The 27,661-nt window shown below is 36.1% G+C and overlaps 1 protein-coding gene across 2 annotated transcripts in view; it reads right to left on the bottom strand.

Annotated features, from left to right (window-relative positions):
* Positions 1 to 27,661, bottom strand: part of LOC150104626 (DNA replication complex GINS protein PSF1-like) — an 85,281-nt gene that overhangs the window by 47,995 nt on the left and 9,625 nt on the right. For both annotated transcript variants that reach the window (XM_090395822.1, XM_090395823.1), the window contains exons 2-3: positions 25,602 to 25,666; positions 9,094 to 9,189 (exon numbers count right to left, since the gene is read on the bottom strand). In XM_090395822.1, coding sequence (XP_090251948.1) covers positions 9,094 to 9,189; positions 25,602 to 25,666 — 161 coding nt within the window. The remainder of the gene's footprint in view (positions 1 to 9,093; positions 9,190 to 25,601; positions 25,667 to 27,661) is intronic.

Here is a 27,661-nt window from a genome sequence, read left to right as displayed (position 1 = left end):
TCATCCTGTAAAATTTGGACATCCTGTGCACTCACAATTGCTTTACCCAACTTTGCATCATCAGCAAACAAGTGAACACTTCCTCTCAGATCCTTTCCTATATCATTGATCAACAAATTGAAAAGTAGTTGTCCAAGAACAGAGCCCTGCAGCACACCACTAGTCACAAGCCATCTTTTGGACTCAACTCCTGAATAAACCACTCTCTGGTATCTCTCCATCAACCACCCTCCTATCCATCTCACCAACCCTATATCAATCCCCATCTGCTCCAGTTTACTGATTCGAGTTCCATGTGGTATCCTGTCAAAGGCCTTGGCAAGGTCCAGTAGAATCACTGTAAACCCATTACCCTTATCCAGTTCAGCCATCACTGTGTTATAATACGTGAGCAAGTTACTGAGGCATGACCTACCCTTCACAAAACCATGCTGTCTCCGATACAGTATCCCATTTTCATCTATCCAATCCTGTATTCTTTTCTTGACTAATTTCTCCAAGACCTTGACAACGATTTCTAATATTCTAATCGGTCGGTAATTTACAACAGCAGTCTTGGAACCTCTTTTATGCAGTGGAACTATTCCCCCCACCTCTTTCCACCCCCTCGGGACTAACTCAGACCCAAGACTCAAATTAAACAAAACGGTAAAGGGTACTGACAATTCTTTAGCCAGTTCACGTATGACATGAGCTGGTATACAATCCAATCCCACAGATGTATTGACATTGAGGTTATGCAATAGACTACTCACCTTCACTTCATTCACCACAATTCCCATATAATCTATTGGTTCATTCATTTCTGCAATGTCACCACCTGGATGATATATTCTTGCAAAGTACTCACTTAGTAACTCAACTATATCAACTGATTCAGTTACCTCCCTACCATCGGAATTCTTTAAAATCATTCTGCCATATACATTTTTTCTTTTATTTGCAACATATTGAAAAAACTATTTAGGATTCTCTTTCGCCTGCATGACCAATGTCATAATCTTTTTTACTTTTCTTACCACACTCGTTACCCTTCTGGCCTGCGCTTTAAACCGTTCATGTGCCTGCAGGTCACCTTTCTCCTTAAATTCTCTCCATAGTTGTTTCTTTCTTTGCAGCTCAAGCTTAATGGTGTTATTCATCCATTTAACCCCTAATTGATTTATTATTCGGGCTCTAGGTATACAGTCAGCCATTGCTTCAAGCAAACACTTCTTAACTGCCTCCCATGCACTATCAACTTCTAGCCCTTGCAGTTGTACATGCCATGGCACTGAACCAATCAAACTCCTAAGCTTGTCATACTTACCAGTCCGATAATTCCACATGTACCCTGTCTTAATTGTAAATTCCACACCTTTAGCCACCTCCCAAGTCAAGACCCTATGATCACTCTCACCAATTGGTGGCAATGTGGTCATATTTGTTATAGCCAAATCCTCAGATGCAATTACTAGGTCAAGCACTCTCTGACCCCTAGTATTTTCCATTACATGCTGTCGCAGATAGTTATCCCTTAATAACCGCATAAAATCCAATTCCTTCCTCCCGTGTGTCCTCTCCTCACTCCAATCAATGCGACCATAGTTGAAATCTCCCATAATAATTACCCTCCTTCCACTCATTTCTTCTATTTGCTTGTGCATACTATCTCCACCATCTTTTCCATCACCTGGTCAATAGCAGCACCCAATTGTATATTTTGTTCTGCTAGCCACAATCTCACACCAAATGGCCTCAAATGTGCTCTTTTCTCTATCCTGCAATTCGACTTCTATTCTCCTTGGCTGCAGCTCATTAGCTATCATCAACAATACTCCCCCCCTCCATTTTATTCTCCCTGTCATTCCTGAACACACTATACCCATCACATTCAATCCCACTAGCTATATCATCTACAGTCAGCAGTGTGTCACTAATGCCAATAACCTGTAGTCTGGAAGAGCCAACCGTGGCCCGAAATTCTTCTTTCTTGTTCCTAATACTCCTAGCATTAGTGTACATGAATTTCAGACCCCCATTATCCCCATCCCTACCTTGATGCCTTATACTAACTATCCCATTCTGATTTGTTGTCCTTATTCGCTCGGCATATTATACTCATTTATACACACACCTGTCTCCCGAAGGTCTGCATATCTACTCCCCCCCCCCCTTAATAAATCTAGTTTCCCTGATTCCGCACATCCACTTCATTCAACAACACTTTTTCAAGTCTCCTTACATTGAATCCATTCAAATGCAAGCCATCCATCTTATATAGATCCTTTCGCCCATCGAATTCACTCCACACGTTCACAAATTCCACACCACTCATCATACATAACCCACGCATAAAGTCATTTGCAATTATGGCCCTCCTTTTAAACACTTCACTGTCATACCGCAGCAAAAGACTAATCATCCTAACTCTCTCTCTCTTTTCTTTTGCTACTTCAAACAATTCATTCAGGTCCTCTATCATTTCCATTTTATCTCCTTTCAAATCATTTGTACCTGTCATAACAATCATTTCTTTCACCTTTTCCTTTTGCTCTCTAATAGACTCAGTTACGTTCTTGATGGTCGCACCAGGTTGGTATGATTATGTCAAATCCTCTACTAACACACCTCGTACTAACGAGTCTCCATACAGCACTCTATCCTTCATTTTGTTCATGTTCACACTCATACGTCTATTTTTCCTGTCATACCTTTTATTATTGGTTGGTTCATTCAGTCGACCTTTGTTCATGCACTCTAGCTGCGGCTTTGCTCTTTGTATCGCTCCGCTCAACAACGCGATCTCACTCATTGCATCTATCTCATCTTTTTTATTTTCTGTTAAACCATTAATCTGCTCTGTATTAATACCATCATTCACACTTTCTACATTCACGCCCTCACAGTTCTCTGGTACAACCTCGCCATTTCTTGTCATATCACTATTTTCTTCATTCTGAAGTTTGACAAAAATATCACACTCACGACCTGAAATACACTTTAATTCCTCATTTTCCTTACATTTTCTACACACATTCACTCCTTTATTATCATCTAACCATATATACTCCAACCGCACTCCTCAAAGCGTACATTTTCCAGATAGTACAGTGAATAATCTCCTTTATATTACAGTTATTGAATAAAGATGCCGAACCATTATTACTAGCCCGCATTTTCCTTCTTAATAGAAGGAAAGAAACGAAAGGGAACCATACTCACTTCTATCGCATTTTATCAAATTAATAATTGAAACACCAAAAACACACAAACAGACACACTAAGATACGCAAAGCAAACTAAACTACGTAATATTCAAGTAAATTTGTCAATGATAACTTAAAATAACACTTATCTTATCAGGAGCTCTCAACAAACACTACAGACTACGAATCCCTCTAGCGGCCAGATTGTCAACTTGTCAACAAGTTGGTGAAACACTTACCATATTTACTCAAATATAACTTTCCCTTGCGTATAACTCGCACCCTCGATTTTACTTTATGAAAAAAGACATTAAAAAGTTTTGCATATACCTTGCACACAAAAAATGTTTGAACATGTTCACGTCGAGGCAATAGTAACTCGCTGCCCGTGGTTAACAATACGTCCTCCCCAACAGCCATTATATTGCAGATGCAAGAAAAACAAGTAATTTTATTGTACCCCTGAAATAGGTACAGAGCCTTTTGCAGTCTCAACTATTTCTCAACAAATAGTGCAATTACAGACAGCTGGAATAAAAGCTGCGCTAACTAATGAATGATATGTCCGTCCTCTCAAAGAAATTATGCTGTATAGACTCAAGCAAAACCATATGTTGCACCAGAACTAAAAACTATTGTCCAACTTTTCAATTACATGAAATAAGTGTTTGTTTTATTGCATTTGAAATTCTCGATGTCATTATGACAGATCACAAAGGCTAAATTATTATTATTATTTCACACCTCCAGGGAGTCCAAGACTGACCGAGAGAGGGCACCTACTCTACAACTCTCCGACTCCACCACTCAACCTCATCTGCCTATCCATCAAACGCATCCTCTACATCAGCGCCATCTACTGTCCACCACCTGTACTTTCACAGACAATCACAAACATCGTTTGTGATTGTCTGTAAAAACATGTTTTACAGACATGTTCCACTTGTTCCACAGGTTACCCGTTCATAACACAGTTGACATTTTCAACAATTCTACTTATTTTCATTGTCTTTGTCTTTTTATTGCTGACCTTCATACCATATCTATTACAACAGTTATTCAATTTAGTCACGGAATCTTGCAGACTTGTAGCGAATTTATTGATAAGTATAACATCGTATGCATAACGCAAAGAGCTGACATTAACATCTCCAATTTTGATATCACGTCTAATAGAACTTTCCTTCATAATGTGATTCATATAGATAATGAATAACAGAGGGGAGATGTACATCCTTGTCTCACACCAGATTTAACATTAAACCATCTTCCTGTACTTCCTTCAATTCTAACCGCTGACTTACAACTCAAATAAAGACTAAGTATTGCTTGATACAATGCCCCATTGACACCATATAAATGTAGCATATTGAATAGCTTCTCTCGGCACCTTGTCATATGCCTTTTCCAGATCAACATAACTTAAATACAGATCTTTGTTATATTCCCATGATTTCTCCACTATTTGTCGTAAAGTGAAGATCTGATCCTGACAGCCTCTATTTGGCCTGAATCCAGGTTGTTCTTCACCAAGCTTTTCTTCCACAATTCTTCTCAACTGTTTCTCAAGTATACTTGCATATATCTTACCAGGAACACTCAGTAGGGAAATACCTCTGCAATTCTCACATTCAGCATTATTTCCCTTTTCATATATGAGTACTATGCGAGCTCTACTCCAATTATCGGGAATTCGTCCCTTTGTAAAGGCCTTCAGAACTATGCAGTGCAGCCACTGCAAGACTTTTCTACCACCATACTTCAGCATTTCTGGTCGAATATCATCTACTCCTGCTGCCTTTCCACATTTCAAGCCTTTGATGGCTTTTTCTAATTCAAGTATGGATATGTATTTCTGACTGTATGCTTGTTGAGTGTTTTTTACCACTGTGCTATCACTGCTTGTTTCATTTAGCAATTTTTCAAAGTATTTACTCCGTACTTCAAGGATATCTTTTTCTCCCATTTTCATGTCACCTTTATCATCTCTAATTCCTTTTACAGCACTCTTTCCTCCATTTCCAAGCTTCTTCAACAACCTCCAGAATATCTTACCACCTTCTTGATATTTATTTTCTATGTTTTTTCCAAAGTCCTCCCATGACTTTTGTTTAGCTAGTTTTACACAGTGTTTCACATTCTTGCATTTGTCTCTGTATTCTCTAAGAGCAAAAGCTGACTTATTTAACAGGAACTTTTGATATGGTTTTTTCTTTTCCTTCACTGCCTCTTTAACTTCCTGTGTCCACCATGGAGATCTGATTTTTCTATCCTTGCAGATAACCTCACCACATGCCTCTCTGGCTGAATCAATCAGGCTTTTCTTCACGGCTTGCCACTGAATCTCCAAGGTTTGGTTCCTGTTCTCAAACTCCTTCATTTTTTCTTCATTAATCTTTGTGTATTTTAGTCTACAGTTCACATCTGAGAGCTGCTCTAAAATTTTCTTATATTCTTTTCAATATGAAATTCAATTTTATCCTGCTCAAGACTAAATAGTGATCACTTCCAATTTCAAATCCTCTGTACACTCTAGTGTCCTGCATCAGGGAGAAAACATCACTATCAACAATAACATTATCAATGAGACTTTTCTTATTCCTTGCCTCTTCTCTCCATGTGAATTTGTGCACATTTTTATATTGGAACATGGTGTTAGTAATAACCGGTCCATGTCCCGAGCAGAAATCCAACGGGTATTTGCCATTATTATTAGCTTTGCTCTTTTCTCCAAATCTTCCCAAAACATTTTTGTATGTCTGACAATCACTTTCTACTCTGCTATTTAGATCCCCAACAAGGACCAACTTTTTCCTTTTTCATTGTGTCAGTTGCTTTCTCTGAACCATTAAAAAATTCCTCCACTTCTACCTTAGTAGAACATTCTGTGGACCATAGGCACACATAAGTCTCAATGTCCAATTCTCCATTCTGATATTTGCCCACATCACTCTACTTGACACTGCCTGCATTCAAGAAGATTTGCATTGTATTTTGTGTTGAATACTATGGCTACTCCTTCTTTTCCTTGATTGTCATTGCCTGAATAAAACATTTTGTATTTAATGCTCAGAAAGATCTCACCAGTTTTTGTCTTTTTTTGTTTCAGTCACCCCTATTATGTTGATCTGGTACTTATCTAATTCCTCAGCTAGCTCCATTTTTTTGCCATTCAGGCTTCTTATGGTGATAGTACCAATCGTTAACTCTGGTGATGTTGAGTTAGGGTGTGCTTTCAGATTTGTTCCAGTAGCTGACTTTTCTGGCCGTTTTAATTCATTTCTATAACAAGTGATATTTTGTGTTGCTCATTATTCAGGTAGCCGAGAAATGAGGTGACAGTATGAGTGCAAGATGGACAAATGCTACATATATCATCTCTTTCTGTAGAGTTTTTGATGAGTTTAGAGGCATTCTGCTGAAAAGGCCTGCAGAGACTTCCATTCTCTTCTTAAGTAAATATTACTTTGCCAAGTTACATATGCATATGAACATGTCTGTGACTTCTGGATGGGGAGAAAAAATATATTTTTTAGGTATATCATTTTGTAGAGATATTTGTGAATAGGATAAAAACATCAGAGGTGACTAACAGATCTGTGGAGTGGGGAGTTGATATTTCATATTTGCAAGGAATATCAGAATCTTAACAGATTCTGATATTCAGGATTGTAGGTTTTTTTTTTTTAATCCTTTCTTTATTTTCCTCAAGTATGTGAGCATGCATGCATGCTACCACAATTAGCTTGAAGAAGAATTCTTCCCAACTTCTCGCTCTCCAAGGAAAAACAACAGAACTTCATATCAGAATATAAGTAACCACAAGCCTGGTTATCTGAGTGGATAGTGTGTCCATCTGACAGGTTGTGGCATCAATCCTAATGTGCATGGATATTTGTGAAAGTCCTTAGATAATAGATTATTTTCATCATCCTCTGCGAAACCACTGCATATTGCTTATATTTGGCACCCTAAAGACCTCATTTTGTTTCTAGAGTACAAGAACCAGATTATCTATACCTCAGGGCACACAATGCTATTTGTGTGCCCTGAGTCACACACACACATATATATATGTGTGTGTGTGTGTGTGACTCAGTATAGTATCATATAGTTATGAACCTATATGATAGATTCATAACTTTTCACAGGAGATTCATATAAAAAAAAAGATATTAATATATATTAGGATCCCCTCAAGATTCAGGAATATAGGTTCCTTTATCCCCCCCCCTTTTTTTTTTAATTATGCACAACTGTAGATTTTCCTAGTCCAACAAGGAGGGTGCCTACAAAAAATAAAGTGTAAGTAATTCATTTGTATTCTCTTTCTACCACCAACAACAATGTTGTGCATCTACTTGGCATCCGACAATCCAGAAGATGATGCTTTTACACGAGTATCAAAATAGTGGTATAATTAAACAATTATACCTGTGCTTAGTATTTTCTAAATATCATGATCCATTGTAATCGGTTGCCTAGTTTCTAATAATGGTAACAAGAAACCAAAAGAGGGTAGACAATTTATTCATAATCATCATCAAATTCCTCACACGTACCCCCAAGGGGTGTACAGGATAGTATGATAGTACTACATGAAAAACTTACATCATTACTAAATTCCTACCTACAATATTCCTCCAAATCAATCTGTTATCTGTCAAGACTCCAACATTATCAGATCTTATATTTCTGTCTTCTAAGGTACTTTTTACTGTATCAATCCACCTATATCTTTGTCTTCCTCTGGGTCTCTTTCCTGTGAACTTGGCAGAGAACACTTGTTTTGCTAATCTTTCCTCTCCCATTCTGTTTAAGTGATCTGAGATTAGCTCTGCTAACATATTCCTGGATGCTAGCAATGGCAAGTACTTTCCTAATATCCTCATTTTTAATATGATATTGCCATTTGATGCCATCTGTTCACACCCCTAATCTTTCTCAGGACTCTCATATCTGTGGTCTCTAGTCTTTGGTCAAGTGTTTTATTTCTAACCCAGATCTCAGATCCATAAGTTAAAATTGGTTTGAACACTGTCTTGGATACAGCTAATTTAGTGTTTTGACTAATTTCTCTCATATTCCATATAAATTTATTCAGTCAACTTATTACCATACCAGCTTTGTTGATTCTGTTGTCTGTTTCCATATTTAATTTACCATCTTTACTAAAAATTGTGCCTAAGTAGCTGAAATGTTTTACTTGTTCTTCAGGTTCTCTATTCATGATGCAGTTGATATTTTCAATGTCTTGTTACTGTTAATTTTCATACTAAATTCATTAAAACAATTATTCAATTTAGTCAGGGAATCTGCATAAAGTAAAGAGCTGAGATTAGCATCTCCAATTTTGATATCACGTTTAATACCGCTTTCCTTCATAATGTGATCCATATAGATAATGAATAACAGAGGGGGATAATGTACATCCTTCTCTGACACCAGATTTGAGATCAAACCATCTTCCTGTACTTCCTTCAATTCTAATTGTTAACTTACGCTATGCCCCATTGACACCCTATAACTGTAGTATTTTGAATAGCTTTTTCTCTTGGCACCTTGTCACATGCCTTTTGTAGGTCTACAAAACTGAAATACAGATCTTTCTTATATTCCCACAATATCTCAACTGTTTGTCGTAAAGTGAAAATGTGATCCTGACAGCCTCTATTTCACCTGAATCCAGCTTATTCTTCACCAAGCTTCCCCTTCCACAATCCTTCTCAATTTCTCAAATAATCCTGCATAAATCCAGGAACACTCAGTAGAGAAATACCTCTGTAATTCTCACATTCAGAAATTTGAAAAATATATAAATATTTTTCTGTTTTGGTCACCTTTGCTAGAATTAATTCATGTCTAATAATCATCATATTTTTATCTCTTTCAACAACATACTTACAAATAAGCTAGAACACATCTTTTGTCTCTCAAAAGCACTGAATGTCGAAGCTGTACAGTAGGATGTAGTCTGAGATCCTCATTCAATGCAGAAGCTCTGAAAAGAAATGATGAGGCTGATAACATACTATGAATACATGCAAACAATTTTTAAAAATATACATTACTGATATTTATAAATACTTATACATCTTACACATGTAGAAAAAATATAGAATTTTATTCAAAAACTCCAATATATTTCATCCACTGCAGAATTAATTCATGGACATCATTATGAATCATAAGAATGATCATGTAGCTCATGTCTTGTCATAGACAGGATTACACTATTAGAGTTCAAAGGAATAATTGTAAAAATTTATGCATATTAAAATTTAAAAAAAATATATAAACAGTATTCAAATTAAGGGGATATTAAATCCCACATTGTTTTAAAACCGAATAAGAAACTTAAAGATTGGAATCAGAGTTTCATGCCGAAAATAGTAAACTATAAAAGTATCGCCGGCCACTAGCGTGAGCTAATGCAAGTAGTCCTTGTACGTAGTACAATCTCAGGCAACTCATTGCAAGGGGGGGGGGGGAGTTCTGATCGCTAATCTTGGTATTTTCCATAATGTAAAAACACATTTCCTAGGAAATGTATGCTGTTATTACATTATGGTGGGAGGTCACTACCCAGACCGGTTTCAGCCTTTTTTGAGGCTTCATCAGTGAGTAGCTAGACCAAATAGATACCAAAGGGTATAGCGAAAAGAACTTATACACTCTGCTATACGAGTTGTCAAACAGGTGCAACCATTAAGTTACTTAAATATAAAGAGCCAATAGGCTTCATTTCGGCAATATAAACATTATTCAAATTAAGAGGATATTAAATCCCACATTGTTTTAAAACCGAATAAGAAACTCAAAGATTGGAATCAGAGAGTTTCACGCTAGTGGCCGCCGATACTTTGACAGTTTACTATATTCGGCATGAAACTCTCCGATTCCAATCTTTGAGTTTCTTATTCAGTTTTAAAACAATGTGGGATTTAATATCCCCTTAATCTGAATAATGTTTATATCGCTGAAATGAAGCCTATTGGCTCTTTATATTTAAGTATATATATAAACAGTTGATTAATAGTAATCACTTTCCAAAACTTGGAGATTCGACATGTTTCAAGGAAAAGTGATCAATTTTGAACCTGCTGGAATGAAGAATCTGGTTCCAAAGAACTCTGTGCCTAGTGTCAATAGCATGAGAAGCAAGGGCAGACTTGGTGGATTCCAAAAATACAATATGGTCTTGATGTTTTGGATTCTAATCAAAGAAGAGTGGCTAGTATGTCCAACGCAGAACAGATGACACAAGCAGGACACTTAATGGATCCCTGGTAGTAAAGAGAGGTGGGAATGTATTCTTTGTAGATGATAAGAAAAAGACAGTTTCCGAGCTATTTGTTCAGAGGTTCCTTTAAGGTATGGTACTGAAACTCTTTTCATATCTGATTAAAGTCTGGCCAACAGATGATAATTATCAATAATTTTCTGAATAGTAGTTTCATTGTATCCATTCAGAGAATTATTGATTTTTAATTCATCTAACAAAAGGGAATCAGATAAGAATATCATATGAGCTCTACATACAAGACTATTGGTACTACCTATGTTCTGCGATGAATGATGATGCGGGAGATAAGTGAATGTATATATCAATAAAGGTTGATCTTCAATAAATCCAAAATTCAACATGAGTTGTAGGATTTTGAATTATTAAAGGTATCCAAACAATGGTAGACTGTTGTTGGATTCAAGTTCAATAATGAACTTGATAGGAGTATAAAGAGTTTATTTTTTCCAGGAACTGAAGTAATTCTGTTAAAGAATATAATTCTGAAAACGTGGAAAGAGTTGATTTTCTAGATGTCCACAAAAAAATCAGCTAAAGTTGGTGAGATAGAACTTCCCCATCACTGTTCCCTTTATCTGTTTGAATGTTATATTTCCTCAACCTTGCAGATGGCTTTGTTTTGTTGAAGATATCTTTGCAATCTAGTTCTATTCAGAGTCAGAATTACTTCAATTCTTGGAAAAAATAAACACTATGTACTCCTATATCAAGTTCAACATGAATCCAACAACCATCTACCCCTTTTTGGACACTTTAATAATTCAAAATCCTGCAGATCATGTTGAATTTCCAGTTTATTGAAAACCAACCTTTATTGGCAGATACATTCACTTATCCTCACACCATTCATCACATAAGATGGGTATCATCAAAAGTTTTGTACATAGTGCTCATATGATCTGCTTTTCATTCCTATGAATGTGATGTCTACTGGATACAATGAAACTACCATTCAGAAAATTTATAATTATCACCCATAGACCAGACTATATGATGTGAAAAGAATTTCAATACTCCACCTTAAAGGAACCACTGAATAAACAGCACAGATTCTTTGCAAATTCAATCATTTTTCTTAGCTCAGAAACTGTCTTCTTTCTTACCATCTACAAATGATATATCACCACCTCTCTCCTTACCAGGTGTCTATCAAGTACCCTGCTCATGTCATTTTTGCTGCTTTGGACAGACTCACTGTTCTGCTTTGATCAGAATCCAGAACATCAAGACAATATTGCAGAGATTCCCAAACTTTCTTGGTTAACAGTGTAATTTTTTCACAGCAGTCCTAGGCTTTATACACTTCACGACTCTATAAGCCACTTTGTAGGATGCTAGCAAAGCATCACTTAGTATTGATGCTTGTTTAAAAAAAAAATGTATCTTTTTGTTTTTTTCAATTTCAAACTGTGCTCTGCAGCATACAGAAATTGAAAAGACACTAGACACGGAGTTTTTTTTTGGAATCAAACAAAGATTTTTCATTCCAGCAAGTTCATATTTGATCATTCTTTCCTTGAAAATGTTGAAATAGCTGAAACCTTAACTGCTCTGATTGTACACTAATCTCCAAGTTATGGGAAGTAATTACTATTAATTGTAATTTTTTTTATTTTAAATCTGCACAAATTTTTACAATTGTGCTGTCCCTTTGAACTGTAAGTGTAATCCTGTCAACTCAGATCTAACCAAGACACGAGCTAGTAAGCATTTATTTTTAATGTCATTCCCATCCATGAAAGGTTATATGCAAACCTATAGCACATTTTTTTTTGTACCGAGAGTGGGCATAGGATTCTTATTTTTTGATATTTATTAATTTTTATATATATATATATATATATATATATATATATATAAGAATAAGATATATAGATGTACTGCAGTATTTAATTAAATTGTACCATTTTAAGTTTTGTGTTTATAACTACCAGTTTATTTTGTTGATGAAATTATATTGTAAGAAAAGTTACAGTTAATTTTTGTTTTTAAAAGAACAGATTGTTTATTAGATATGTTGTGTATACTGCATATACATGTAAATTTAATATTTAACTAAATGAATGCACTGATTTGATTAAAAATTTATTTATTGGAAATAACTGCAATTTAATTTAAATGCATATATGATATGAAAAAGTTACATATTTCTTACGGTATCGATAAATACAGTACAGTACTGTAAATGTATTTTCACTTCCTTATAATTTTCTTTAATAACAGCATACTTTATTGTAAGAATATAGTATATAATACATACACACCATACAAAATATGTGTTAATTGTCGACTGTTTATGTTATTGGTGGGATTTCCAGTCAACAGTAGACTATTAGTAGTTAAATTTTTGGGGAGTCAAAAGTTATACGCAGATTTTCGAACAATGCGTGGGGTCCATGCCCCTAACCCTCGCGTTGTTCAAGGATCAACTATATATACCGTGTGTACACACACACACACACAGTATATTATTATTATTTTTTTTTTTTTTTAATGCATTTAGAGAGGCTGAAATTTCACTCACCACTTGTCTCTGTTTACTTGCCTGTGGCAAGTGGGAAGGGGATTTCTGGAACCATCTATATGGGTAATATTGAGAAGCATTAATGTTTTCAAAAAGATGTAATATAGGGGAAAAATTGAAGGCAAGTGAGAGAAAGGAAAACAGTGACATGCACATGGTTCAGAAACAGAAAATGGACTTGCTGGGTCTGAACTATAAAGAGAGTAACAGAACAGCCCAAACATAAATAGATGGAGATACATAATAGCTGCCCTACTGGATGGAGACAGGACAGGTTCATAAGCTGATGCTGCTAATTCCCCCCCCCAGCAGTGACATAATCCATCAGGATATTTTTTTTACAATTTTAGCAACGTGATCTCTAAACTTCAAGTCTCTGTTCAATTACTCCTAGATCTCTCATCTCTTCTACCTCCTTCAAAATTTCTCCATTAAACACATACTCTGCATCATCTGTTCCAATTTAGTTTATAATCTTGTTGTGCAAAAATCTATCAGACAGTTTGAAAAATCCAAGTCAACCTTATTTGGCAAATTTGTTGCCCTGTAGTACACAAGCAGATTGCTAAAGCATAATAACCTGCCCCTAACAAATCCATGTTGACCAAATAGAAAATACTGCTATTATCAACCCAATTCCAAATCTTAAATTCTCACCAATCTTTATAACATATTAACAACTCCAGATACAGCTCTTGATCAATGCACCTGTTTAACAGGTGTGTCAGGGATAGCATTAATTCCCTAGAGCAGTGATGAACAACATTTGTTCTTCAGTGGGCTACAATTAAAAACCTAATATTCCATACAGGCCGCAACGAACACAATATTAAATACTTTAATACAGTGTTTCTCAACCTTTCTAAGCCCAAGGACCAGTAAAATGCCTAAAATAATTCTGTGGACCACTAAGTTACAGAGGCATAGCTGGGGAGGAGTGATCCGCCCCTGGCAGCACCTTTTTTGGCGTTTATGAAATATTGCCTTACTGTCTATAAAACAGCAACTGAGTGATGAAATAGACTTTGACAACGTGATCGAGATTTTGCGAACAGAAAAGCAAGAAAAATAACATTTTAGAATGTTGAAATTAAAGTTTTACTTCAAAAATAAACATAGTATTTTTAATTTATTTCCCTATACGTCGTTTGTAATTTTTGTAATTTTTTAAAAAAAATCTATGTAGGAATTACCAACATTTCAGAAAAACTGGGCCATTTATAACATAATAAATCTAAAAGCATGTTTTGAAAGATATGGCAACATAATTAATTAAATTGGAAGTAAACGATTAAAAGTGTATCATCATTGAACGAAGTTTTAATTTTCATTAAACAAATAAACAAGATGATATAATTATGTTACTACTTACTTTTAATGAGATGGTTGAGCTTCTCGGCCCTCGCAGAGTCGCCGGATATCTGGCTCAATATTGGTCAACTTAAGTCGAAAATCGGCACACACACACTAAGACGATTTCAGTGTTTTGTTTTTATTTGAAGGAGCGATGAAAATCCTTTTTCACAAAGATAGGTTGTAGAAAACTGCAGGACGATTTTCAATGCTTCATCAGATAATTCCGGAAATTCACTTCTCACTGAAGACGAGATCCAAAATCGAGCAAAACCAAAATCACAGAATTGCATTTTAAGCCGACTGTCACAAGAAAGCCCAATTAACTGTTCCTTTTTCCATAACGAAAGGTCATTCTCGTGACTGCAAACCTGAAATGGACTGCAAATCCACAGAAATTTCTCATAAAAGTTATTCGGAAAATCATCATCATCATCATCATCATCATCAAATTCCTGCCATGTACCCTCAAGGGGTGTACAGGATATGACAGTACTACATGAAAAAATTACATCATTACTAACTTCCTATCTACAATTTTCCTCCAAATCAGTCTGTTACTTGTCAAGACTCCAACATTATCAGATCTTATATTTCTATCGTCTAAGGCACTTTGTACCGTATCAATCCACCTATATCTTGGTCTTCCTCTGGGTCGTTTTCCTGCCAACCTGGCAGAGAACACTTGTTTTGTTAATCTTTCCTCTCCCATTCTATTTAAGTGACCATACCATTTGAGATTAGCTATGCTAACGCATTCCTGGATGCTGACAATGTCAAGTTCTTTCCTAATATCCTCATTTTTAATATGATATTGCCATTGATGCCATCTGTTCACGCCTCTAATCTTTCTCAGGACTCTCATATCTGCGGTCTCTAGTCTTTGGTCAAGTGTTTTACTTCTGACCCAGCTCTCAGATCCATAAGTTAAAATTGGTTTGAACACAGTCTTGTATACAGCTAATTTAGTGTTCCGACTAATTTCTTTCTTATTCCATATGAATTTATTCAATTGACTTCCCACGATACCAGCTTTGCTGATTCTGTTGTCTATTTCTATATTTAGTTTACCATCTTCACTAAAAATTGTGCCTAAGTAGCTGAAATGTTTTACTTGTTCCACAGGTTTTCCATTCACAACACAGTTGACATTTTCAATGATTCTGCCTATTTTCATTGTCTTTGTCTTTTTATTGCTGACCTTCATACCATATCTATTACAACAGCTATTCAATTTAGTCAGAGAATCTTGCAGCCTTGTAGCGGATTTATTTAGAAGTATAACATCATCCGCATAAAGCAAAGAGCTGACATTAACATCTCCAATTTTGATATCAGGTTTAATACCACATTCCTTCATAATGTGATCCATATAGATAATGAATAACAGAGGGGATAATGTACATCCTTGTCTCACACCGGATTTAACATTAAACCATCTTCCTGTACTTCCTTCAATTCTAACTGCTGACTCACAACTCAAATAAAGACTAAGTATTGCTTGATATAATGCCCCATTGACACCATATAACTGCAGCGTATTGAATAGCTTCTCTCTTGGCACCTTGTCATATGCCTTTTCCAAATCGACAAAACTTAAATACAGATCTTTGTTATATTCCCATGCTTTCTCGACTATTTGTCGTAAAGTGAAGATCTGATCCTGACAGCCTCTATTTGGCCTGAATCCAGCTTGTTCTTCACCAAGCTTTTCTTCCACAATTCTTCTCAACCGTTTCTCAAGTATACTTGCATAGATCTTGCCAGGAACACTCAGTAGGGAAATACCTCTGTAATTCTCACATTCAGTTTTATTTCCCTTTTTATATATGGGTACTATGAGAGCTCTACTCCAATCATCGGGAATTCGTCCCTCTGTCCAGGCTTTCTGAACTATGCAGTGCAGCCACTGTAAGATTCTTATACCACCATACTTAAGCATTTCTGGTCGAATATCATCTACTCCTGCTGCCTTTCCACATTTCAAGCCTTTGATGGCTTTTTCTACTTCAAGTATGGATATGTATTCCTGACTGCATGCCTGGTCAGTGTTTTTTATCACTGTGCTGTTATCACTGCTTGTTTCATTTAGCAGTTTTTCAAAGTAATTACTCCATACTTCAAGGATATCTTTTTCTCCTGTTTTCATTTCACCTTTATCATCTCTAATTCCTTTTACAGCACTCTTTCCTCCATTCCTAAGCTTCTTCAACAACCTCCAGAATATTTTGCCACCTTCTTGATATTTATTTTCTATATTCTTGCCAAAGTCCTCCCATGACTTTTGTTTAGCTAGTTTTACACACTGTTTAGCTTTCTTACATTTGTCTCTGTATTCTGTAAGAGTAAAAGCTGACTTATTTGCCAGGAACTTTTGATATGCTTTCTTCTTTTCCTTCACTGCCTCTTTAACTTCCTGTGTCCACCAGGGAGTTCTGATTTTTTTTATCCTTGCACACAACCTCACCACATGCCTCTCTGGCAGAATCAATCATTATTCGGAAAATATGTTTCAAAATTCCGTTTCAGATTTTTGAGGTGGTCACAAACCCTTTCCACAAACTCAGAATGAACAAAAATATTAATTTCCACAAAAAGGATTCCAATGTTGGAAAAGGTGAAAATTGTCTGTCTTTTACATAATTAATCCATAAAACCAGTTTTTTCTCGAATGCCTTTATTTTGTCGTAGGTATCAAGAACAGTTAAAAGATTTCCCTGAAGGGAGAGATTTAGTTCATTTAATTTCGAAAACATTTCTGAAAGATAGGATAGTGTTGATAACCATGCTTCGTCAACAAGGAGTGATGCAAAATCAGAATTATGTTCATTTACAAATAATAAAACTTTGTGCCTTAATTGAAATAACCTTGTTAATACCTGGAAAGCCAGCGAATTTCAGAATGAAGCAAAAGTTGTGTATATTCACTGCCCATTTCATCGCAGAGGACTGAAAATAACCTGTTATTTAACGTTATTAAACGTTAAATAACAGTCGAGCTTTAATAAAATTAACTAGCTTGACAGCATTATATAGCACAGTTTTAAATTCTGGTGGCATTCCTTTGAAGGCTAATGCTTCCCTATGTATGAAACAATGCACCCAATTCACATCTGGAGCTACTTCTTTGACCCTAGAAACAATCTCACTATGCCTGCCTGTAAGGTCGCGAGCTCCATCCGAACAGAAGCCTATACATTTTTCTCACTGGATCCCTTTGTGTATTATGTAATTATTGAGAGTGTGAAATATTTCTTCTTCACTTGTTCGGGATGACAAAGTTCTACAAAACAGAATATCATTATGATGTTGTTATCATCCGCATATCTTACGTAGCATATTAAATGCGCATCAGTAGTCTCGTCTATTTGTAACATATAAAAAGGGCTCTTCTTAACTCTTTCCATTAATTGAGATTCTATGTAACCTGCCATATCATTAATTCTGCGACGACAGTGTCATTTGAAAGAGGAATGAAATCAACATCTTTTAGTAACTTGTTGCCAAACATAGTTTTTACCACATCTTTAATAGCTGGAAGAGTAAATTTTCCCCGATAGAATGAGGTTTCCTTGTTTTTGCTAGGCGCAAACTTAAGTGATAGGATGCTTCCAGTGCTTTGCTATTAATGGAACCCATGGCTGAAATTATATCTTTCCCATGATTTAACGTCCCTAAGCGTGGCTGAAAAAATTCAATTGGCTTATTTTTCACATCACAATGTTTAGTTTCTAAATGTTGTCGGAGTTTTGCAGGTTTAAATTTCATGCACTCATTCGACAACACTTCATAACACAAAACACAGAGGTTTTTGTTCACTTTCATCTCCACACCAAGTAAACCAGAATTCCAAATATGAACTGTTATATTTCCTACTATATTTTTTCTTTGAACTGCTTGTTTCTTCTACTTTAATAGTATCAGATTTACTGGCCGTTACAACACGTGTATTACAATTAGGGTTAGCATTACCTATTTCATTTGCTCTTCTTTTCAAAGTACTAGTTCAAAGCCACTTTTCCATTATTAAAAAAACGTTTCCAAAAAATATATAAATACTGAGGTTAACTGACGACACACTTTATTCAAGTATCACTTAGCACTTCTGAAGATATACTAAGCCTTAGTTGAAGGAAACCTTCAATAATAAAAATCAATACAAAACAAGCAATTGGTTGAAATGTGGATAACACATGTTCACTTCAAATCTAACAAAACAGCAAGGGAAGGCAGAAGCAATAAAACTATATTGTTTTTCACTTTATCCCTCTTTTATTATTTGTCATTCTGCAGCTATAAATTTAGCGGCAGAATGAAGAATAATAAAAGAGGAATGAAGTGAAAAACAATATAGTTTTATTGCTTCCGCCTTTGAACATTCTGATGCAATTTGTTGGGATTTTTAAAGGCTCCATTTGATTTCAATAATTTTTACTTACTTATTCAATTTTAATTTGTTTGTTTGGACAATTAAAAAAAAAAATTTATTTAATTAATTTAAATCTGCCTGTCCCATCGTAGCAGACCACGGGTTGAGAAACACTGCTTTAATATATTAATAAAAAAATTTTAATTTATCGGCTGGAATTTATTATTTTCGACATAGATTTACAATGAAAATTTTTTTAAATTTGATTTACTTTTTATTAGTAATACTTGCAATATATACACAGGTATACGTACGTCATTTTTTTTTAATAAAAAAGAAAATTAAATAGCTGCTGAAATTTAATTAATGAGATATTTGGCTCTCTGTTTCTCATCAATAAGCTTTTCAATATTTTCAATATTAGGGTATGTTTGAAATTGTAACTCTAATACAATTTTTAGTTGTTCATCATTAAGGCAATTTCGGCGATCATTTTTTACAATTTTCATTTTTAAAAAAGAGTTGTTCACACAGATAAGTACTACCAAATAAACTCATTATTTGCCTGGAATAGGTGGCTAGCAATGGAAATTTATCAGTTGGAAAGTAATCCTTATAAAAGTCAATAAAACTAACATTTTGAAACGTATTTCTTAGTTCAATGTTGCTTTGCAAATCAGTTATTTCCATTTGAAATTCTTCGGGAAACTTTTCAATGTCTATATTAAAGGGTGATGAGAAAATATCAAAATTAGTTTCATTTTCGCGTACGTTTTTGAACAGTGAACTGAATTCTTCTTGTAGTCTCTGTATTTCCTCTGCATATATTTCATTTCAGGTGGAATTTCTTTTCTCAAAACTGGAAAATGAGCTATATTATTAGATTCCAGTTGCCGATTCCAAATTTTTAGTTTATTTTCAAATGCTTTTATTTTATTGAACATTTCATTAATAAGTTTGCTCTGTCCTTAAAGAATTACATTTAATTAGTTCAAATGTTGAGTAATGTCAATGCAAAATGCAAAGTTGCAGATACAGTCCTTGTCATTAAATTCTGGAAATGGGTTATCTTTCATCTCCAAGAATAACTGAATTTTGCTCTTCAAATCATACACATGCTTAAGCACAATTGAAAATGCAAACAAATGGCACAATAGTGGGAACTATTATCACAAGCAAATATTTTTCACGTGACCTCTTAATGCTTGCTTCATATTGATAACACATTGTGACTCTAGAGCTGTGTCTTTTGCTAAAATTTTTATACTTCAGCTAAATGAAGTGCAACATTTTGGCAGGCCGCAGGTTAGTAGTTGGAGGACCGCATGCAGCCTGCAGGTTGCTTATCACTGCCCTAGAGCATTCCTTCAAGACAATGATATAATATCAAGTCTGCCTTATTAAGTATTAGGAGGTGCCTTATTAAGTTTGATTAATTTTGATTAATGAAGTTTTAATTAATTCTTCATATACCTCCTTCTCTACCATACCCTATATACTCCAGCTTTTCATGATTTCACTTTCACAAAGATAAAATACTCCAATAAACTGTTCCTTGCATATTTCAACTATATCCTCATCATCATCAGTTACTCATCTACCAATGTTATCAACTAACATTATAGCGAAAGAAAATAGTGACAGAGTTAGAATGGTGAGTCTGTTGCCGCAGTATGACAGAGAAGAGTTTAGGAGGAGGGCCATAATCGCAAATGACATTATGCGCAGGTTATGCAGACGATGTGGTGTGGAATTCGTGGATGTGTGGAATGAGTTTGATGGGCAAAAGGATTTATACAAGACGGATGGCCTGCATTTGAATGGATTTGGTGTGCAGAGACTGGAAAAAGTGTTGCTGAATGAAGTGAAAATGGATGTGCAGAACCAGGGAAACTAGATTACCAAGGTGGGGGGGGGGATGGATATGAGGACGTCAGTGAGACAGTTGAGTGTAAGAATGTATATAATGTACCCAAGCCAGTACTAAGGACAAAAAATGGGAATGGGATATTTAGAATGCATCAAGATAGGGGTGGAACAAAGGGTTCACTGCATTTCATGTATACTAATGCCAGGAGTATTAGGAACAAGAAAGAAGAATTTTTGGCCTTGATTGGCTCCTCCTGGCTACAGGTTAATGGCATTAGTGAAACATGGCTGACGGAAGATGATATAGTTAGTGGGATAGAACGTGTAGGTTATAGTGTGTTTAGGAGGGACAGAGAGAGAGAATAAAATGGGGGGAGGGGTGTTATTGATGATAGCTGATGAACTACAGCCAAGGAGAATTGAAGCTGTATCGCAGGATAGTGAAAAGAGCTCATTTGAGGTTATTTGGTGTGAGATTGAGACTGGCAGAATAAAATATACATCTATTCCATCACCTGGTCTACAGGACCAGGTGATGGAACAGATGTTGAAGATAGTATGCATAAACAAATTGATGAAATGAGTGGAAGGAGGGTAATTATTATGGAGATTTCAACTATGGTAACATTGATTGGAAGGAGGAGAGGACACATGTGAGGAAGGAAATGGATTTTATTCAATTATTAAGGGATAACTTTCTGAGACAGCATGTAATTGAAAATACTAGGGGTGTGAGAGTGCTTGACCTGGCAATAGCATCTCATAATTTGACAAATGAATATAACCATATTACCACCTATTGGTTAGAGTGATCATAAGGTCTTGACCTGGGAGGTGGCTAAAGGTGTGGAATTACCATGCTGGCAAGTATGACAAGCTTAGGAGATTGCTTGGATCAGTGCCATGGCAGGTACAACTGCAAGGGCTGGATGTCGATAGAGCATGGGAAGTGGTCAAGGAGCATTTACAGGAGGTTATGGCTGATTGTATACCTAGAGTCTGAATAGTAAAACAAGTAGGGGTTAAATGGATGAATAACACCATTAAGCTTGAGCTGCAAAAAAAGAAACAACTGTGGAGGGAATTTAAAGAAAGGGGTGACCTGCAGGTACACGAACGATATAAAGTGCAGGCCAGAAGGGTAACGAGTGTGTAAAAAAAGCAAAAGCCGATTATGAAAGGAAACTAGCTATGCAAGCTAAAGAGAATCCCAAACAGTTCTTTCAATATGCTGCAAGCAAGAAAAAACTGCACATGGCAAAATGATTTTAAGGAATGACGATGGTAAGGAGGTCACTGACTCAGTCGATATAGTGGAGTTACTGAGCGAGCACTTTGCAAAAGTATATCATCCAGGTGGTGACATTGAAAAAATGAAGTAACCATTAGTTTATACGGGAATTGTGATGAATGGAGGTGAATAGTCTATTACAGAACCTTAATGTGAATACATCTGTGGGATTAGATGGTATACCAGCACGGGTCTTGCGTGAAGTGGCTAAAGAATTGTCAGTGCTCTTGACCATATTGTTTAATCTGAGTCTCAGGTCTGGTTTAGTCCCGAAGGTGTGGAAAGAGGGGAAAATAGTTTCACTGCATAAAGGAGGATCCAAGACTATGGTTGCAAATTACCGACCGATCAGCATATCAGCAGTCGTTGCCAAGGTCTTGGAGAAAGTAGTCAAGAGAAAAATACAGGAATGGATTAATGAAATGGATTAATACTGTACGGGGCACAGCATGGCTTTGTGAAGGGTAGATCATGCCTCAGTAACTTGCTCAAGTTTTATAACAAGGTGACAGCTGAACTGGATAAGGGTAATTGGTTTACAGTGATACTGCTGGACCTGGCAAAGGCGTTTGACATGGAATCCTAATCCGTAAACTACAACATATGGGAATGGATATAGGATTGGTGAGATGGATAGGTGGGTGGTTGATGGAGAGATATCAAAGAGTAGTTTATTCAGGAGTAGAGTCCAAAAGACGGCCTGTGACTAGTGGTGTGCCACAGGGTTCTGTTCTTGGACCACTGCTGTTTAATCTGTTCACTAACGATGTAGGGAAGGATCTAAGAGGAACAGTTAATTTGTTCGCTGATGATGCAAAGTTGGAGAGGGCGATAGTGAATGCAGATGTCAAAATCTTGCAGGATGACTTGGATAGATTGGAGTTCTGGGCTAAGGAGAATGGATGTCAATTTAATGTGACAAAATGTAAGGTTATGCATTTTGGGGTGAAAAGATTAGCAGCAGTATACCACATTGGTGGAACTGTACTCCAGGAGATTGATGAGGCCAAGGACTTGGGAGTGTTGGTGGATAGGGAGATGAAGTTTAGGGGGCACATTGCAAAAGTATCTAAATCAGCTCATCAACTCACTTGGTTGTTGAAAAATACCTTAACGAGCAGAGACAAGCAAGTTATTGTACCTCTGTACCGAGCCTTGATAAGACCTCATCTCGACTACTGTGCCCAGATTTGGTCACCTCGGTTCCTTCTTGATGGGGAGGAGGTGGAGAGGATACAGAGGCGAGTGACTAAGATGATAGCAAATCTATGGAATGAACCATACGAGAACAGGGTGAAGATTTGTGGGTTGCAGAAATTGGTTGATAGGCGGAAAAGGGGAGATATGATTGAGACATTCAAATTGCTAAAAGGTTTCTATAGGATTAATTCAGAGGATATTTTTGAGATCAGGACTGGTGGTGGGAGAACTAGGGAATACCTATGGAAGCTGGGCAAGAGTGTGGTTAGCAGGGGTGTTAGAGCTGGGGTTCTTTACTTTTAGAGTGGTAAATGAGTGGAATAAGCTGCCAGAGTCTCTTGTGGGTGCTATGACGGTGAGTGAGTTCAAGGCAAGGTATGATAGATACTGTGAGAATGTCATACAGTTGTGTGGACATGATGTTTAGGGCCTCCCTTGACGAGTCTAAGGACTTCCTGGAGTCGCCCGTAATAATAATAATTATATTCTCAAAATAACCCACTAGGATTTTTCTTTGCTTGATTGGCTAATTAGCAACCAAGTTCCTGGCCTACTCTTTAAACTTTTCATGCAACTCATTCACCTTTGGAATATCCTGATGCATTGCTGCTGTTAAACAGCTCTTGATCAATGCCCATGCAGCATCCATCTCCTTTCTACTTGATTCCTCTTTCATTGCATAGCTCCCAGATGTTTCCTAAGCTTTTCATAATCATTGGTCCTGTCCACATATATTCCTTCTTCACAGACGTTCTCAAACTGGCTAGGTGATCACTTCATGGTCAATCCAAATGGGGTAAGATTGGACACTATTCACAATCACATCCTTTGATGATATGATCAAATCTAAGATCTTAACCCTTGTACACCCTCTTTATTACACACTGCCTAAGATAGCCATCCCTTAAGAGCTCAAGAAATTCATTCTTCTTTCCTAATGCTATCTCTTTATTCCAATCAATACCGCCATAATTAAAATTACCTATAATGAATACTCTTCTCTTGGATAATATAAGAAACATGCCAAGGAAATGATATCATCACTTGGCTAGTTAATTACAGTCCTGCCAAAGAGAGGACATGAAAGGAAGCTGAAAGATGAAGTATGGCAACAGTAAGAAGAAAGGCTGGGCAAAAATGAGTTATGAATTACAGACAATCTTACCTACTTATTCTCTTCACAGATTCAAATAAGGTCTTTTCAACCAATAGATACTGCCATTATTTAAGAAGTTACAGAGTGAGAGAATGTGTGATGACTAAGATAATAAGTAAAATCTCAGTTTTTTTTTTTTTTTTTTGAAAAGTGATGGAAGAGTGGAGGGTTGCTTAACAATCAAAGCTAGATAACTGAGAGGAGACCTTCACATAGCCTTTTAAGCAACAAGGAGAACTGCATTCTAATGTTCAATCCTTACCTTCTCATGGTGTTTGTAGGAATCCACATAGATAGTGAATGAATGAATGATGTGCTACAATTTGAGATTTACTTGACCAAATTCTGCATTGGCTTAAACTAAAAGAAAATGATGTTACAACATGAAGATAGGCATCATGTGGTGAAACAAGTCCCCTAACACCATCATTTTCATTAAAGAACCAGGGCAAACTGAAAAGTCAGATTGCCCTGGAACAAACTCAAATTCACATCCGCAGAATTCAAAATACTAATCGAGAGGAAATATTTTTGATAGGAGCTAACAATAATGTAAACTTATACATGTACACCCTTGAGGATGATGGATGAGTGGAACATTACCAGTTAATAGTGAGTCGGGTGATAATGAACAAGTTTAAAGTGTCCTATGATGAACATGCTAGTAGTTCAGATGAACTTCCATGACAAGTCCTAATTCTACATAGTTCAGATGATAATAATGTAGTAATTCCATTTCTAAACAAAACATTTAGCCATTTGCAAGAAGTTAGCAATAATTATAATAAACTAATGAAACTGATAAATCTGTGTAAGTCTTTTAGAAAATATATTTTTGCACATGCTATTTATGTTTTTGCTAACATACAAACCAACTTCCAGATCAGATTGGCCAACTGTTAGCATATCTACTCTCCAACTAATTGGATGTGGAATGAAACTGAACTGTAAACATGGATGTTTTGTGAATGTCTGTGAGTGATAGAGGAATTTCATTATCCAGCATGAGTCTTGCTTTTTGCATACCTGAAGTAGTCCCATCTCTAGAGCAGGGTTCCAGATTATCTAATCCTTGGCCCACCAGTGAGACCAATACAAACAGCTTTTATAGTAGGCATCACATTAAAAAATTGTGTGTTGAGATTATATTCATACTGTATGCTGTGCACAAATAACAGCAGCACAAATAAATAGATTGTAGAATGCAGTATGTTCTATAACCTATTTGTCCATCTCTTATTTGTCACAGCTGATAATTTTAATATCATCTTCAACAAAAGTAAGAAAATAAAGTTATAGATTAGAGATTTTATTAGAAATACTTATACACCATTCTGATACGTACACATCTTTCTGATTTTCTTCAAACAAAATTTTCATTTCTTCTAATATTTGCCTGATGCTTTCTTCCTGGACCAAAATATAAAAACAATGTTTGTAATTCTCAGTACTATAAAAACATCTGTATGTAAAAAATTATAAAAATTCTTAATATTAAGACTTTTTCTCACATAAGAAATAAAGCAAGAAAGTAAATCAATGTAGTTCACTATATTTTTCAGCATCTTCAGGACTAATAAGAAAAGTATTTTTTTTTTAAAAAAAGAGCAATTTAACAGAAATCATACATTTTATTTTTTTCTCTTCCTAACAAAATTTTCCATGATGTTTAGACACTTGATCTAATAAATTACTGTATGGGCCCTCCAAACAAAAAATCGAGTCCTAACATTCTTGCTAACCATACTCTTACACAATTTTCATGGGTGAACCCTTGCTCTTTCCCTTTCTACCATGTACTGAAAAAAAGTCTTCAGTGTTGATCTGATAAAATCTTCAATAACTTATATGCTTCTATAAGGTCTCCTCTTTTTTGTTTATTAACTAATTTTTGAAGCCAATAGATCTTCAACTATTTTCACAGGAAGCATTCCATAGATCAGCCACAATTTTTGTCACTTGCCTCTGGATTCTCTCCACTTCTTCTTCATCCCCATGGAATCCGAGTATACAGATCTGTACCCAGTAGTCCAGATGTCGCCTTATTAAATCCTTATAAAGGGAAACAATAACTTTTCCATCCCTGCTTATTACTGTGTTCTTAGACAACCATGTAATCTAATGTCCTGTTTTGGCTACTTTCACAATATACTTTCTAAACGTCAACTCCGTGTCCGCAATCATCCTCAAGTTCCTGACTTCATCAGTTTCCTGCAGTTCAGTTCTATCAATATATTACACAGATTGTCTCTTTTTACCAAAGTGCATCGCCTTATACTTGGTCATATTAATCTGGCAGCCATTTACCTTTACACATACTGCTAGTCTATTTAAGTCATCTGCATCATCAGCAAACTGGCAATTAACAAAGCCAATTCTAGAAGGCAAAAACAATAGGAAAATTTTTACAGTGGAACTGTTGTGGGTTTTGTCAACAAACTAATAATATTATCTGCTGCAGAAACACAAATCATTCTGTTTCTCTCTGCAGGAAATATATTTACAATCCAGCAAGTGCACCACCTTATAGAAGCTCACTGTTATTCCTAAGGACAGAACAGGAGATGGTCCTGCTCGTAGTGGAGCAGCTATCTTAGTGGACAATCATACTCCTTTCCAACATGTCCAGCTTAATACAGCTCTGGATACAGTAGTGATTTGCCTATCCATGGGATTTCTTATTATAATAAGTTCCACATATTCACTACTAGGTGACTTTAATGGACAACACTCTGAGAAATAGCACCAACAAGAATGGATGAGACCATATCATTGAGAAAGTGCTCAATAATAATAACCTCTCCCTTCTTAATAACAGACTCCATATCTTCCTCTATATGCCCACCCACTCGTATTCTGCAACAGAGCTTACAATCTGCTCCTCTACCATTTCTCACTACTCACACATGGGATGTTGAACAGAACATATATGGAAGTGACCATTTTTCTGATTATTATTATTAACAGAGACCTCCAGGGAGTCAGGGAGACCTCCTGGTGTGTGTGCTATATGGCTTCCCTCATCGGGGGGAAGCCATATAGCACACACACCAGCTATCATACTTATTCTTGAATTCATTCACAATGTTTGCACTCACAACATCCAATGGCAATCTATTCCAATCCACACCACCCTATGAGAGAAAAATCTAGCCCTCACCCCTTTCTTAGCAGCATTCATTCTCAGCTTCCAAGGATTCCTCTTGTCCTTTCCCCCCTTTCCATAAACTGAAAAATTTTATCAACTGAAATCCTGTATGACCCTTTCAGAAGTTGGTAAGTCTCAATCATATCACCCCCTCTTTCTCCTGTTTGCTAGTGTGGACAGTCTACAAATTCTCAATCTGTCTTCATAATCAGTATTCCATAATCCTGATATCATTTTTAACACTCTTCTTTGCACTC

The sequence above is a fragment of the Typopeltis vanoorti genome, chromosome 7 (assembly GCF_054136105.1).
Source record: "Typopeltis vanoorti isolate ZY-2024b chromosome 7, IOZ_Tvanoo_1.0, whole genome shotgun sequence".
Classification (NCBI taxonomy): Eukaryota; Metazoa; Arthropoda; class Arachnida; order Uropygi; family Thelyphonidae; genus Typopeltis; species Typopeltis vanoorti.
Note: the sequence above shows the minus strand (reverse complement) of the source record. Positions and strands in the feature narration are given on the sequence as shown.